General features: G+C 41.7%; 1 protein-coding gene across 6 annotated transcripts in view; it reads right to left on the bottom strand.

Annotated features, from left to right (window-relative positions):
- The window catches only part of TEAD1 (TEA domain transcription factor 1), a 157,189-nt gene that overhangs the window by 28,943 nt on the left and 112,303 nt on the right, over nt 1–15,943 (bottom strand). The window contains exons 3-10 of one of the 6 annotated variants that reach the window (XM_064163773.1): nt 15,695–15,759; nt 12,918–12,980; nt 12,767–12,829; nt 5,205–5,216; nt 3,858–3,992; nt 3,620–3,666; nt 2,647–2,708; nt 591–715 (exon numbers count right to left, since the gene is read on the bottom strand). In XM_064163773.1, the coding sequence (XP_064019843.1) occupies nt 591–715; nt 2,647–2,708; nt 3,620–3,666; nt 3,858–3,992; nt 5,205–5,216; nt 12,767–12,829; nt 12,918–12,980; nt 15,695–15,759 (572 nt within the window). The remainder of the gene's footprint in view (nt 1–590; nt 716–2,646; nt 2,709–3,619; nt 3,667–3,857; nt 3,993–5,204; nt 5,217–12,766; nt 12,830–12,917; nt 12,981–15,694; nt 15,760–15,943) is intronic. The other 5 variants (XM_064163775.1, XM_064163770.1, XM_064163776.1 and 2 more) reach the window with 5 other exon arrangements.

Here is a 15,943-nt window from a genome sequence, read left to right as displayed (position 1 = left end):
ACCTTGAACTGGACTCCTCAACACAATTAAAGATCAAGGAAAACTGAATCATTGGACATTCAGAGAGGCAATCTCAGTTGAAACAAAACCAACCAACCAACAACAACAAAAAGAAAAACAAACACCCCCAGACATGTGATCCAGTTAAATGGTGTATACTTGGGAGGCTGGAAGCAAAAGGGACATTCCCAACACTTGGAGGCCATCCCAAATGTCTGATACTGAAAATTGCATGCATAGGTTCTATGCAAGTCCTTGTTTTTGTGTCTGTTTAGGCTTCAACCTAAAGAACTGAACGAATGCCAAAAGCACAATGGAATTTGGTACAACTGCTAAATTAGGCTAACAATGAGACAGGCACCACAGAGAACTGTGCCTGCTTTCAAAGGGGGCTCCCAGTTCTGCAAAGGGGGAAAAGTGGGCAAGAAAAGGACGTACAGTACTACCGTGAAAGCGAGTATTACACTGAGCAGCAGCGAATGCAGAAACACTGAGTGTATTCCATCATGCTTAACCCTGGAAAACATCCTCAGAGGGTGGGGAGCAATGAAGTTAAGCTACAGATGTGTAGATGTGAGGGCAACACTTACTGATTCAGGATCCCTCTGCTGTTCAAGGAAAGCTGAAAACTCTACCAGCCTGAGCTTGGTCGTACCGATTGATCGGCCCTGCCACGCAGGGACTGATGGAGCTGGAGCTGACGTAGGCTCAAATCCTAAACAGAAGAGACATTACCATGAAGATGTTGACAATTCCTCAGTTTGTATTTTCTGAATTAAATATAATTGGGAATTATGCATGTAGCCCTTGGATGTTTATATTAATTTCAGCAAATAATGAATTCAGAATGAGTTTGAATTGGAAAAACAAAGAACAATATGCAGAAAAAGAGGTCCCCACCCAGCAAGTTAAGAAGAGGGCAAATAAAAGATCTGCTTCTTTCTTTCCTTGGGGCTGTAACTCACTGCAGATTTTTTGTTTATATTATGTATTAAATTATAGAGATTTATAAAGACCTCATATAGACTTACAGATGACCCTTCCCTGGAAACTGGCAGCAAGACTCATTGCCAGGAGATAGTACTGCCTTGGGAGTCAAGAGAACTGGCCTTCATTTCTGGCTCCTAATGTGCCACACGTTACAACTAAATCACCTCTTTTTGCCTGCTCCTTCTGCCACTCTCAATTCCCCTCACCTATTTAGAGTATAAGGCTTACAAGGCAGAGACTGTCTCTTACTATGTATTTGCACATTGTGCCTTTGACTTCTTTTGGAGCTTTTAGGCAGCATTATATTACAGATAATAATAAATAATTACTGTAGAGAGCTGAATCATACCCTAAAAAGAAAAAAGAAGGTTTTAAATTGATAATAAAGAGGGAATGACATGATCTAGACAGAGAAGAGATGTTAACCACCATCTCTAATTCACCTGAAGAGAAAGACTAAATGCTATCTCTTGCTCCTTATCATGGAAAATTAGATAAGAAGGAAACAAAACAGCAAAAGAAATGGGGAAAGGCAAAGCTGATCTTGAGAGAGGCACAGTCTCAAGGAAGGCAGAAGAGAGGCACCAAAGGTTAGAAAACAAAGATAAGCCTGAACTAGGTTGGAGACCATAGAGAAGTCACAGATAGTGGGTGTCCATACCACAGAACTGCAGTATTGTTTCAGCTGGAAACTACCCCTAAGGTCAATGAGTCCAACCATCAACCCAAGATCACCATGGCCATTAAACCACGTCCCCAGGTGCCAATATGCACATGTTTCTTGAACACCTCCTTAGAAAACACTGTTTTCAAATGTTTCAAGAAAGGGAAATAACCAGGGATGCAAAAAGATAGTCTTAAGTTTTAAGCATTAAGTAGAAGTTAGAAAATCTCAGAAACTGGGTAAGAGTCAGAAAACTGCAGCTCAAAAAGAGTCAGAAGCATGCTGTCATTCAGCAAGGGAAATCTAAAATTAGTTATCATCTGCAAAGAAATAATGACCTTTCCTGAAATCACCATGACACCAGCTTGGGAAAAAAGAGTAGGAAAATAGCCATGGGAAAGGATTTGAGCAATGGAAATCAGAATAAACATTACCCACTTATCAAAGTGGTACCAGGTACAGCAGAACTGTCAGGAGTCGAAAGAGTTACCAACAACCAGATATACAGATATACCCTCCTGTTTTATACTTTAGGCTAAACATAAATGGTTTTGTACAAGTTTTTAGCCTCATTAAAGCTTACTCTTGTTACAGATGGAAACAAGATTTAAGCTATTCAAAAAGAAACATGCATCCTACTACTAATTTTTCACTGTTTCCCTACAATATGGACTGCTGACTAGAGTTCACATATCACAGCTCTTCAAGTATACATTAGTGCTTCCTACCTTGAAATGGGAAAAACTCCTAAACCAACCAACCAGCCAACAAAAAAACCCAAACCCAAAGATTTCCCCTCAGATATAATCATAGAATCAACCAGGTTGGAAGAGACCTCCAAGATCATCCAGTCCAACCTGTGATTGGTGTTTGGTTTGGCTACAGGGATCATTAGATATGGAATAGCAGCTCTGTCCTTCTCAGAAACTAATACATCACATTCAGTATACAATTCAAGTTTTTTTAAAGGAGAGCAATAATGGGAGAATTACCTGAAATGGGAGCTGTGACTGATGGCTGTATAGGATAGGCCTGCTGAACAAATGGCTTTACACTAGAATAAAGAGTTACAGACAGATCACACACCATGCCATTCACAGTAAATCCCATTAAGAGTCACACAGTATAAGAAAATACATAGTTAATGACCTTTACCCACAAACATGTCTCTTCCTTGCATAGCACAGTTAACAGACAGACAGCACAAAAGTAATAGAAAGAGAGGGATGAGAATTACACCCAACACCTTAACGGGAAGAGTTCATCTGTGCTCAGTCACAACAGGAAACCTGACCTGCCTGTAGCAAGTGTCACTGAAGACATGCATGGTGATTTGTTTTCCAACAAAGGCAGAGGACACTGAACTACAGGGGCACAAAGACTCTCATGGACCTCAAAAGAATAAGGTGAGGAGAAACTGAAAAAATAAGTCTGGGAAGCATAACCCCAGAAACCACCACAGGGCTGAAAATGTAACACCTGACAGTGGGCAAAGGCTTCCTTCCCCATATGGTGCTGTTGCTACCGTGGTGCCAAAAGGCAGTAACCCCACTAATGGGCCTCAAGTAGTCATCTCCTACTCTGTAGAAAAATACATCCCACTTGCCTCCAGTATTACTCACATATTTAAAAAAGGATGGAAGTATTTGTGCTGGAAATGTATTCACAGGCAAAACCTTACCAGCTGCTTCCTTGGCATTATTATTGCATCTCACTGTGCAAACGGAGAAAAAAAAGGAGTGTGCCCATTAGATATTCAGCCTCAGCTTTCAGCTCTGGGACCCCTTCTAACTTTTGGAATGCGAGCTCACATCACTGTAAAGGCTCTTCCCTTCCACACAACTACCTCCTCTTCCTTTTCTGAAAAAAACTGCAAGCTCTTGCTTCACTGATACCTTCTGGCAGCAAAGAGCACAAGCCAGCCCCACACTGCATCCAGACACACATTCTAATTTCCAGACTTACTCTTGTGAGGATCCAGGCTGCCCCGTTTGAATCATGCCCGGCCAAAACTGAAAGAGGAAAAACAAACAGACAGACCCACAATTGTTTTCTTCCTTAAAAGGTTTTGGATATTTCTGAACAAGCATGACTCCTCTTCCAAACACAACTGAAAGCATGAATCCGTTCATTCAGCCTTAGTTTTCCACTGAACATTGTCAGAAAAAACAGGGATTTTTTGGGGACTCGGCTAACAACTTACCCCAGGTGCCCCAGGAAATGTAGGACGGGGAATTCCTGGCAGGCCCAGTTTGTTGTGAATAGCAGTAGCTGAGACTATCTGAGCTGATGACATTGCTGCCATGTGCTGGAGTGCTTTGTCCTTTGCTGTCTGATCCTTTAACATGACAATTACATGGAGTCTTAAAACATTTGGCACAACAAACGATGTTAAATAACTGCAGCTATAAGCACATAACTAAAAACTTAAAAAGCCACACAGATAATGCAAAAATAGCAAACCATGCAGGAAAAAAAATACAGCACGGAGGCTAACACTCAAACTACCTCAAGGCAAAACCTCCTCTCAGACATGCATGGTAGACCTGAATTCTCAGTCTGCTCTGCCAAGATGCAGGAAGCTCCGGGAGAGCAAACTACTGCCCACTTGTTTATCTGGGCAAATTCTGCTGATTTTAAATCAGGCTAGACTAAATGAGGACTGCTGCTAAGGCTGTCTGCAGGACAGGGAGCACTGAGATTTGAGCTCTATCACTTAGATCTAAGAGAAGTTTGCCTTTCACGTTACGCTGTAAAATGAGGACACAGGACTGCGACTGGCTCGCAAACAACGACAGATTTTTTTTTCTTCATGCTTATAGCTTTAGAAACATTTTGGATTCTGTTTTAAGGCAAGTTTTATAAAGTTATTTCACCAAAAAAAAAAAAAAATGTGGATAACATTCTAAACTTCCAGTGGTGTTGTTCTGCTGATTTACAGCGTTCCCAAAGAAAACAATCAGCCGCAACATTTTTGCTGTTTTCAAGCACACAAATTTGTCACAAATTTAGGAAAAGCTAAGTTATTGGTTACTTCTGTTAGAGCAGCACTTGGGATTTCTAGCCACTGCCCATCACATATGAACATAGACTAGAAATAAATAGGTACCTTAAGGCAACAGAATTAACTAAGTGGATACCTCAGGTCAGGTACAATAAGTAAACGACAGATTGTTACTGTCTGGTGAAGCGAGGTTCTTCATCCAGAAGTACTGTATTAATAAGTGCTACTATTTAGGAAGGTGACTTAGAACGAAGGAACACAAGCAGTTATTAGGCAAGGGTATTCTGGTTGTTTTTTTCTGGCTTTATTTTACAAGCAAAGTAGCAAGCATGCTGGCAAGGGATGCATGCTCTTATATATGTGACATATGCCTGCACATACGCTCCCCCTTTAAAGCTTGTATGTAGTAGTACTATAGGTGAGCAGCTTCTTCCTTTGAGTAGCTCCTTCAGAAACAGCACAGGCTGAGAGTACAGGAAAAGCTAGCCAAAAATTCTGCCAAGCACAGCTAAGGTACATAATACTTGGTTTAGTTAAAATACTTACCATGCTTGTTACCTGGATACAACAACAAACAGTTTATTAAAATGCTTGTGTAGAACAGCAGACTCTTAGCAAAATATGAACATAATAGTAAGATACAAAGGAAGAGCAGTTTGCTCAGCATTAAATATCAGCTCAAAACGAATGCATTATTTTCACCTAGGGACTGATTCATTAAAAGGATTAAAAAAGATCAAAACCAAACGACAAAACACTGGGGGGAAATAACCCCCACCTCCCTGTGTGAAAGCTGCAGAGAGTGAATGAAGGGATTGTTCCTGAGCTCGTGTCCCTGAGCTGTGCAAGGAGCTCCTGTGGGTGCCTCTGTGGGACGCAGCCCGGGAGAGCGGCAGGTGGAGCAGGGGAGTAGCTGCTCCTGCAGCACCTCGAGTTCAGGATATGAGCCTGAAACAAAACCTGCTGCGGTGCTGCCTGCAGCAGCCTCAACGCCTGCGGACTCACCTGCACTGCCTCCCGCGCAGCAGCACCGGACACTGCTGCCTGACCTGCCTAAGCCTCGGCACTGCCTCGCCACAGCTGAGTGCATCTACAGCGCAGCTTCTGTGCTGCTGCTGTGCGGCAGGCAGGAGCACAGGTATTCATCAGTGCACGAGCACAATTTGGTCATTTCTCAGACTTGTAGCATTTCCTACAGCCACAGCCAATTCAGTGGGTAAAAGGTGGAAGTCAGCTCTGGTTCTGCTGGCTGCTGATATTCACCTCTGCCTGCCCCAGCACAGGACGGCACACGTGGGTTTGTGCAAGGCATGTTTTACTGGCTGCCTTTGGATATCTGCAGACCACTGGGATGAAAAATATTTTGGGGGGTGTTAAGAGGTGGCAGCATCCTGAGATTCATGCAGCTCTCCAGAAACCAGCCCCTCTGCACAGTAAGAAAGATGCTCCATCATGAACACAAGGAGCTGTCCTTATGCAATATGGAGATGCCACCTCGTGAGACTTTTCTGTTCCTTCCCCCTCTCTTTTTTATTAAGTGAGCTGCCTTGGAAATGCTAAACCATGCAAGCCTCACTTGCAGCCTGCTGGCACATAACTAAACCCAAACATACAGGGAACTGATATCATGATTCAAGAGATGTGTGTCTCTTGGTCCCAGTAACCTTCAAAAAGTTTTAAGTACTATTTTTGTGGCTACCTTGTAGTTCTCCAGAACTGCTGTGGCACTACAGCCTCCTCTCCTGCACTGCCCCCTGGATGCAAACAGCCATGCCAGTGCCACCAAATGAAGGTGCAGCCAGCACCTGTTTGGGTCAAGCTCCCAAACTCATACTGTTCTACTGCTAGAATGGCCTTTACGTAGATCTAAACTAAAGAAGGATTTAAAAGTTACAGCTTTGTTAGGGATACAAAAGTCCATACTTGGGAGTTGCCTGAGCAACACGTTCATCCTGCTTTACATTAGCCGCCTAAAGTTCCCAGCCTTGCGACAAGGCCAGTCTTGATTTTCCATGACTCCAACAGTTTCCCAATGGTGACAAATCCACCAGCTCTGCTGAACATCAGTAGATGGAGGCCAACACAGAGCAGTAGGAAGTTTCCCCATTTGTAGGCTTAGGAAACTGCACATAATTCGAAGATTAGTTTTTCTCAAAGTAACTGAAACTTCACATACGAATATGAGAGAACAAATTCAAAATCAAATACTAACACCTGAGAGGTCCTGAATTCTACTGGCAGAAGAGCACCTTCAGCTCCAGGAATGTTTTGGAGAGTTGCAAGTTGTATAATCAGCCAGACTTAACAGTCTTCAAAAACAAGCAGGAAAACTACATTTAAAAGCTGATTATTTAAACTGGCACATGAGCTTGTCTGTCACTTTAAAAAGCCAAGTATATGTTGGGGTTTTGTTACATTGCAGCATAGTGGAGAGCATCTTAACTAGGAGGGAATGAGTCTTTCTACCTATCACTGCAACACGGCTGCTTCTGGGGTGAAACTTGGTAACTGATTAATAACACACAATGGTATTACATCACAGTTTAGGCAGCAAGAAAAGTAATATATCCAATTAAAACGGCAGGGGTAATTTAAACAGGCAGATTACAGTAATTACCCAGGTTGGAACGGGGCCAGGACAAATGGGTTAACACTTCTACTCTAAACAGGCACGTTGTGGGATTTTTAATGACCACAAATAGTTAAGACTTTGATTTGCTATCTTGTCCAAGACAGAAAGAAGTTGTTTTTCCTCTCACTTGCGCTGCTGTGCAAAGCTGAAATAAATCCTTTCAGGTCAATACCGTTTATGCTGATGTATGTAAAATAAAAGTTTGGCCCAGCGTGCTGCAGAGTTCCGTGCTGAGGTTCAGCAGAGGCTTAGGGGGACAGTACCTCCTACTGAATCATTAAATCCTTCTGGAGTTTAAGATATTCCTTGGATAGGTCCCATCTGGCCCTGACCTAGCTTGACCCTATTTAAATTTATGATCTCTGATGGGATTGCCACTGCCCAGGAATGACACTGCGGTAAGCAACAAACTGCATCTTAGGCTGTTGTCTTCCCCTCCCTTCTTAAAGGTATTCTGTGCTGTGGTATACAATTAGTAATGAACGTTACCATGGTGGATTTAGAGTACAATCAGTGGAAGTCTGGTCACGTTTCACTAAATCCCTAAAATATCCTCACTGTAAGGGAGCTCAGGATTTGCCTCAGGTTTTAGCTGACTGCTTCCGGCTGCAGAGGCAAACACTTTGTTTCTGGAAGGCACAAGTGCTAAGAGTCTAATGCAATATAACTTTTAATGAATCAGGCCCTTGAGGTTCATGTAACACCCATTAGTTTTGGAATGCAAAATACATAAATTAGATAATAATAATTTCCCAGTATCATCCAATTTTAAATCTTAGTATCTATAAAAGCCCCACATGAAACGAGAGTTCTACATGACAAGCATAAAAGTATTTGTGCTTGACTTTCTTTTAATCCAACATAAACAGAAGAATAATTCAATCAATCATTTCAAACAAGTTCTACAGCAAAACAAAAAGAAAAGCTGTTATCCTAGAATGATAAATGGGGCTCTGAATATCATGTTATCTATGACTTTGTGGGGGAAAAAAAGAAAATCTAAGACAGAACAAGGAAAAATGAGCACAAGTGAACACAGTATTAATTCAAGAAGCCCTAAAACCTGTACCAGTATTTAAACCACAGAACTTTTCGTGGAAGGAAAAAGAATTAGGTAAGAGAAGGAACAACAATTTGCTCACAAAATGGATGTTACAGTTACACTAACATAAAATAGATTCCTAATAAGCATTTTTGCAGATGTTATTTCTGCTCAGATCTCATATTGATTCAAATAACCTTTGCAATAATTAGCTGTAGCTCAAAAAAGATAAACAAATCATGAAAATATACAATTGTTCTGGACAAAAGATAGAGAGCACTTCAGTGTTTCTAGGCCTGATCTCCAATTTGCTTATTATTAGAGAAGACAGGAGTAAATACAAAAGCTGGCTATTTCAGCCAGGCAATAGCTAATGCCAAGAAGAGAATGCGCATTCAAAGCTGTCCCAACTTGCTGCCTAATGAATAGCAATTAATCCATCTTATTGTATTTCAAAATGCTGAAGACTCCATTCACATCAAAGGGAAATTTCAAGGCTTTTATCATTGTTCATTTAAAAAGTATAGAGCTATCTTTAGCATTTTATAATTGACAACAATATTTTCTTTTTATCCCTCAATGTGGAATGTAGAACAATGGATTTTAAAACATGTAATACATGTGAACTGTAGGCATTTTAATGTTTCTTTTTGTCTCTAATTAATCTTGCACTGTGAAAATATATCTGAAATGAAAGCCTAAGGTAGAGTCCTGATGTGAAGATCTTTATTTATGCACAACTTTCAATCTATTTTTTCTCCTGAATGGACAGAGGAGACTTTGGCTCCCTGACAGTGCAAAGGTGGGAAGTGCTGCAACCTAACACTATGGACTGCTGTATTTGACATGGAAATACAATACCAGATCATAAAAGTTCTGCTTTGCCTCCTCCGGTCTCTGCAGTAGAGGAAATGTCACAAAGGGGAACTGCCTTTCAGATCTGTCTCTAAGGATAGCTTTATCTCCACCTCTCTTTCAATTTTATGAAGTGAAATTTCTCAGACTTCAGAAAGGCTCTGACTGCTTCAGACAACTGAGATAAAAAATATCTAAACCAGGAGTATTTTCTTGCTGAATTGAAATGTACAACATCCCTGGAAGGGCTGATGGGACATTCTTACTGGTGGTCTTGAAATGCAGCAACAGTATTTACAGGCAAAATTTCTCTTTCTTGCAGGCTAAGGATCCATCCATCCAGAGTGACTGTAGGCACAAAGAGAAGGGACTTTGCTGGACCAAGCAGACTTTATGGAATGCAGGTGGGATTTGTGCCTACTCAGTAAGCTTCGGCATTGCTCTATCCAATGCCATGGGTGCAAGATTACTCTGAAATCCTTCCATCCATTTGGATTTTTGCAGGAGATAAGCACTAGAAGATTTGCCCGTATCTTCTCCCTGACATGGGCAGAATTCAGACCATGGTGAGACAAAAAGATTTCTTGGGATAAAACAGACCCAAGCAGGTACTTAACAAACAAGAGTTATTTGTGCATCGGAGGTGCGCAGAGATGTCTGGTGGGAAAGAGAAAGAACCGTGGGAGATGGACTCAGGTCTGAGCTCACTGAACTTACAGCTATGGACTGGCAGGAAGGATCTGATCATTAATCCACAGGGTTATTTCCCTTCACGCTTTAGGTAACAAACCTGACATCAGATACATGTGGGTTTTTTTTAGTAATAACTGCCCCTCAAGACGCCACCAATCACAGGTTTTAGAGAGTAATGGCAAGTGGCAGCTCACTGTTAAAAGGACAAGCGTGGCTTGGATCAAAAGCAATGCTTTCCTTGGGTATCTTCTTCTTAGTCACCCCTTCACCAAGAAACATGACCAGCACTCACTCCAGGGGAACAAGAGTCCATGATCTTCCTGAGGGAAGCCCATCATCTTCAGCCCAGACTGCTGCCAAAATGGCCCCACTGAAACAACAGACACTCACAGATGCCGGAATGTGTTCACCTTGTTCTCCTTCCACATTAGTGATGTCTTTCTCAGGCAATTTTCAAAGGACATTTGACCGTAGAGATGGCTCGATACAGGAATATTAAGAAAAACGGGTGTCAGAACTAACAAAATATTTTGAGGAGGCAGTATTTCATCTTGGGTCCATGGCTGCTTCTTCCAGGGAATAAGTGCAGAAAACAAATGAGGGCTCTCTTTTCACACAAAAGCAGCACCTTCTTGTGTCAAGGCTTCGGATCGTCCGCGTGGAGAGAAAAATGTCTGTGGGAGGCTGCAACTTCTCCCAAAAGGGCACGTGCAAGGTGGGCAGATGTCACTCCATCACAGCGTGTTAACTGAGACCAAGAATGGCATGAAAAAGGGGAGGTGGATGGATGGAACCTGGATTCTTTCCTCTTCCTATGCACCGTTTAGGCTGGAGGTTGTGGAGGAGTCACCCAGGGCCTGTCAGGGCTCTTGGGGGAGCTAAATCCTGGGGACAGCATGAAGATCCAGGAGCAGGAGGAGCAACCCGGGCCAGCAAGGCCAGGGGCTGGCAAACGTTTCTCATCAATGTGCTTCTGTCCTCAATGTGTAGTCAGTGTAGAATGGAAGCAAATGCCCCTCCTGAGCGTCAGAAGCGTGCTGGTGGGGGATTCTTCCTAAAGCAATCAATTCCTTGCGCCAAAACGGCAGCTCCCCACTTTTCTACTCAGGAGCTGCAACCCACTGATGGGTAGGAAGGGGCAGCAAGGTCTGAAGCCTAAAAGATTTTTTTTTTTTTTTTAGGTGACTTTTTAAAATGAAAAATCTCTCTGGATCTCGATTTACTGCAAATCTAGGCTAGTGGTCTCAGATGTATTTAGTGCTTAGCTATCTTCTTTCTTCTTTGGAAAGCTTTAATGAAAATCAGACAGCAGGTGCAGTACTTACAAATATTTTTTGCTTTGTAATTGTCTTCACATTTTAAGCTATCTGGGGCATTCAGAAAGGAAAATATTTCTTAACAGTAAAGCCAATATTTTTGTTAGGCTTCTAGGTCTGTAATTTAGCAACTAAGTGGGCTTCCTGATTTTTGTAATCCTAAGTGCTCACCAGTCCTATCAAAGTTCCTGCGAGCTGCTAGTGCTGAGCACCTCTGGAAGCAGGGCCACCTATTTACATACTTAATCTTAGGCATCAAGGATCGACAATTTAAGCTTAAAATGCTACATATCTCTGTATTATTGCACCCTCGGTTAAAAAGCAGTATGTTTAAGTTGTCTTAGTTGTTCTTTAAGAACCCCAACTGCTCAGCCAGTGCAGCTAAAAAGCCAGCCACCAACAGCCATACAAGCTTGCCAGCATGCTGCCCACTGCGGACGAAAAACCCAGTGCTTCTGTCAAGGAGGCCTGTTACAAAGCCAGGCTGTTATTTATACGCTGCAGTTCCAGGATTGTGGTAAGCATCCGCAGTGCTCACCCCTTAGCATTGTGCAATTACTTTCTGAAGCAGTTTTTGCTTTTCAGCTAGAACAAAAATGTGATTTGTTCTAATCTGGGGGGGGAGGGGAGGTAAAATGATAAAAGAAAAAAAGGAGGGAAGTAAAAGATTTACAAGTTCCTTTGCTTTTTATTAAGAAGAAAAAAATCAATAGCAAAAACTGCTAAACTCCCCCTTCCACTTTTTTTTTTGTGTGAAAACAAAACAATAAGGGTCTCAAGATCACTGCTGGAAAACTTCAAAATCCAAGCAATCCAAGAAACCCCTATTAAGTACTTCAAAGAATTTCTTTTTAACATTAGAATATATTTTATGGGAAGCAGAGAAAACAGGGACGTGTAGGATTCATCACATCACATTAAGCAAACATGCTTAATATTCCCTGAACAGGACTCCAACTGAGGCTTCTCCAAAGATTAAATGTCAATATTTTAATTTTAAAAAATAATCCCAGGGAACCTTGCAAATAATACATAACTTGAGATGATTCCAGATTGTACTCTAGAAACACCTTATAGTTAGAGCAATCCTGGTTAAGTTCTGCTCTCTGGCAGTTGGAATAAATTATCTATTTTAAGTATTCTTGATAGCATTTCAAAAACACAGGCAAAAAAAAAACATTTTGGGATGGAAAACAACTACCCAAACTACCTCTCTGGAAAAAGCAAAAAAATCCCCAAACTTCTACACAACTGCATAAAACCCCTGTGTATTTAAATGCACTTCTAGCATTCAACTGTCAAGAACTAGAGGAATGGGTTAAAAATCAGGTTTAGGTGCTGAGCTGTTACAAAGAGTAGTTCACTTTGCATTTGGACAGTGTTAAAACAACGTTTTTAATGTAGATGCTAGTGCAGAAACCAGAGATTAAACACAAAGAGACACAGACAGCTACCACATGCAGGAAAACGAGGTTACAGGCACAGCAGCACCAGGCGCTTGCCCATCACCGCGGGGAGGAGGAAGGGACAGGCATAGCAACCACAAGCCCAAAAGCAGAAAAGCGCATACCTTCAGCTTGGAATGAAAATCACGAGATTTCCTTCTGGCAAGAACCTGAATGTGACTAGACACCTGCAGGGTAGGGGAAGGGAGGAAACAAAGGAAAAGCCTGTAACCATGGAGATGAAAAGCCCCCTACAACTGGGCAAGCCAAACGTACCTTAATGGCGGCTTGAATTTCTCGAACTTTCTTTCTTGCTAAGACCTGTATGTGACTAGACACCTACATTGTTCAGGTTTATAGGGAAAAAAACAAAACAAAACAAAACAAAAACAAAACAAACAAAAGAAAAACAAAAAGCAAATCAAATTTAAGATGTCTAATTTTTTTCTTTAAAAGAAAAAAAAAAATAACGTTTCTGAGGGAAGGAAGTTATTTGCATCTTCAGTAAGCTCTGCTGTTACAGATACCACATTCCCAGCCAGATACCAAGCTCTTAGCACTGAGGCTTAACAATACAGGTCATCACTGCAGTGACTTGATTAAGGGGAGGAAAAAAAAAAAGAGAGAAGAAGAGTGTAACCCACCAGTCTGTGCATTCAGCTACAAGACAGAAGACACAGCTCGCAGCTGGACGCAGCCCACGCGTGCTTTGGTACCGATCCGTGGCCAGGCCCCGCACTCTTGTGCAGGGAGCCAAGAGGATTTCCACCCCATCTGCTGGAGATGCAGATGCGCATTCTGACCCACTTGCCACTAGCCTAACTTGGCACCCAGAGGTTTTATTAATTATTTATTTTGTTCTGCAGCTCCAATGGAGAGCCTCAGGCTGCATTATGACCCCACTGGCATGTTTTAAATTCTGGCACAGATGACAAAATGCTGGCACAACAGAGGTGCCTGAACATGCGCTACCTTCCTCAGTAATCTCAGCATCAAGGCAGATCACAAAACACTCTTGAAAGTGGGAACCTGTAACTTGACATCAGCTTCAGTGGTCTCCAGGTTTGGTCTATTATCATTACATTTTGTCAAGAAATTTGTGTAAACCCAGTCTTGCACTAGACCAGAAGTTGTTGCCTGTGCATTGAAGGCTCTGGTCCCAGACTCACTTTCCTGTTTACTCAGTCACATACTGAAGTCTGCGTTGATGATGAGGGTTTGATGATGCTGCCCAGCACCATCACATGGTAGTGCTCAGCATCCCATAGCCCTCTGTTGTGAAAATTTAAAACCTTCAGTGATGGCAAAATAACACTGAAGAGAAAACTGCTGTTCTCATTTGAACTTGAGCATACTGTATCGGCTGGCGTACATTTTTCCTAACTTAGCTACAATTCCTCTCTGGAAAGAACAAAGCAAAAGAAAAGGAGAAACAAAACTTGACTTCCTTCCTCTGTAAGACTATTTCATGACAACTGTACCACTATTTCACGACAACTGTACCAAGAGCCTGTGTTTTTCATGGGGAAGCAAACAATGAATAAGCTTAGGCCCTGAAGAACACCTGCAGAGACTTTTTAAAGCAGCAGCTCAGGAATGAGCTTGCAGTAAATTCAGCTACAATACTGCTTACTAAGCAATTTTGTAGCTAAACACGTAGATCAAGTTTTCACACATCTTCATTTGTTTTGCTCCAGTGGGATTTTAGTGGTGTTAAAGGTTATGCAAGATACACAATCATAACATTTAACTGATCAGCTAAAACTCAACATTAACAACAATCCAAATTCTATAAACACTCAGCCTACAATGATTTATGAATCACTATAGAGGGATGGACATGTACAGAGGCAGAACACCACCATAGCTCTACCAGCACACGTTGGCCAAGGATCTGGCTCCAAGGTTTGCATTTTGACTCCTGATGTAATTTTGAGATCCCATCATAACTCCTGACTCTTGGGAGCTTGCACTGGCATAGCAGGGCAGAATGGGGGACTTTGTGTTTTGTTTCAGATTTCTTTGCCAATCTTCTGTTTGTTTCTTCTTTATGTGCTGTGGTTTCTCTCCTCTCTCATGGCTTTTTTCATCCTTGTACATATGTTGTCTTCCTAACTGACAAAAGACACCACCCAGGGCAAAATATCAGCCAGTTCAAAGTGCGTTAAATCCAAGCACTGGCAGCAGGCCATCTTTGTGTGTGCCGACTCAGTGTCACCTTTCCCTGCACTACAAAACATGCATAGCATGCAAGTATGTGAGCCTCTGCCTTCCCCTTGGTCACACACGTGGCTGCAGAGAAGGAGAATCTTGCACTTAAGGTTACAGCAGGTGAGTGGATTGTGCAATTTGCAAAGCATTTTGAAACAGTATGAGGATTTAGTAAGTACCACAAACTACACAGAGAGTGTGCCTTCTGTGAGGCTTCTCAACACCGTGGATATTATCAATTAGAGGATTTAGTCATATGAGGTAAGGCAATAGTGATGTGATAACCATCTGAAAAATACTTATGACTGGTTAGAGGTTTATTCTGACTCTGACGAATGAAATCTTACCACTGTCACAAACCAGGAGCCTGTAGCATGTTAGCAGAATTTTAAAATTATCATTACAGTCAGTCCTGCTAAGAAGTTTTTATTTATTTGTCTCTCATATCCAAGGATCATAACCTCCATTATGTAGGCAAATTGGCTGGACTTTCAGAAGTTCCATTATTCACCGTCTCAAAATAATCATATTCTGTAACTGTCCTTATAGAGAAATAAGGCACAGTGCTTTATACTTCTGCTTCATCTATTTTCTCCCCAAATATGGAGGATAATAGCTTCCCACACACATAGGTTAATAAAAAATACATCCTCAAACTGCCACTGAAATGATGCGCAACTTAATGTAACAGAGTTTTAAGTATTTCCTAAACAGATGCTATTCCATCTGAACAGTCAAGTCACTACATCATCTCAGACTTGAAGCACAGAAAGCCCCTGCAGCCAAAAATGCCATGTTTTGTGATTCACTGACATGCATAGTTCCCCACTGGGTTATTTTACCTGCTTCCTGGTCCGTGTCTTCCCTGTTCTAAGTTTGATGTATCTGGCTATCAATTCATTCCTACCTGAAACAAAGAAAAGTTCATGATAAGGGACAAGCAGCACCACATCCACAACCATCAAAATACCACATTTAAACCTATAAGCTTTATGCATATGAGGCTCATGTTGTCATCTCACCTACTCCACTTTTCCTTTGCAAACTGTTAAGCAGCATTTCTCACTGTCAGTACTTCTCTTCCCTCTCCT

The sequence above is a fragment of the Pogoniulus pusillus genome, chromosome 24 (assembly GCF_015220805.1).
Source record: "Pogoniulus pusillus isolate bPogPus1 chromosome 24, bPogPus1.pri, whole genome shotgun sequence".
In the NCBI taxonomy this organism is placed as follows: domain Eukaryota; kingdom Metazoa; phylum Chordata; class Aves; order Piciformes; family Lybiidae; genus Pogoniulus; species Pogoniulus pusillus.
Note: the sequence above shows the minus strand (reverse complement) of the source record. Positions and strands in the feature narration are given on the sequence as shown.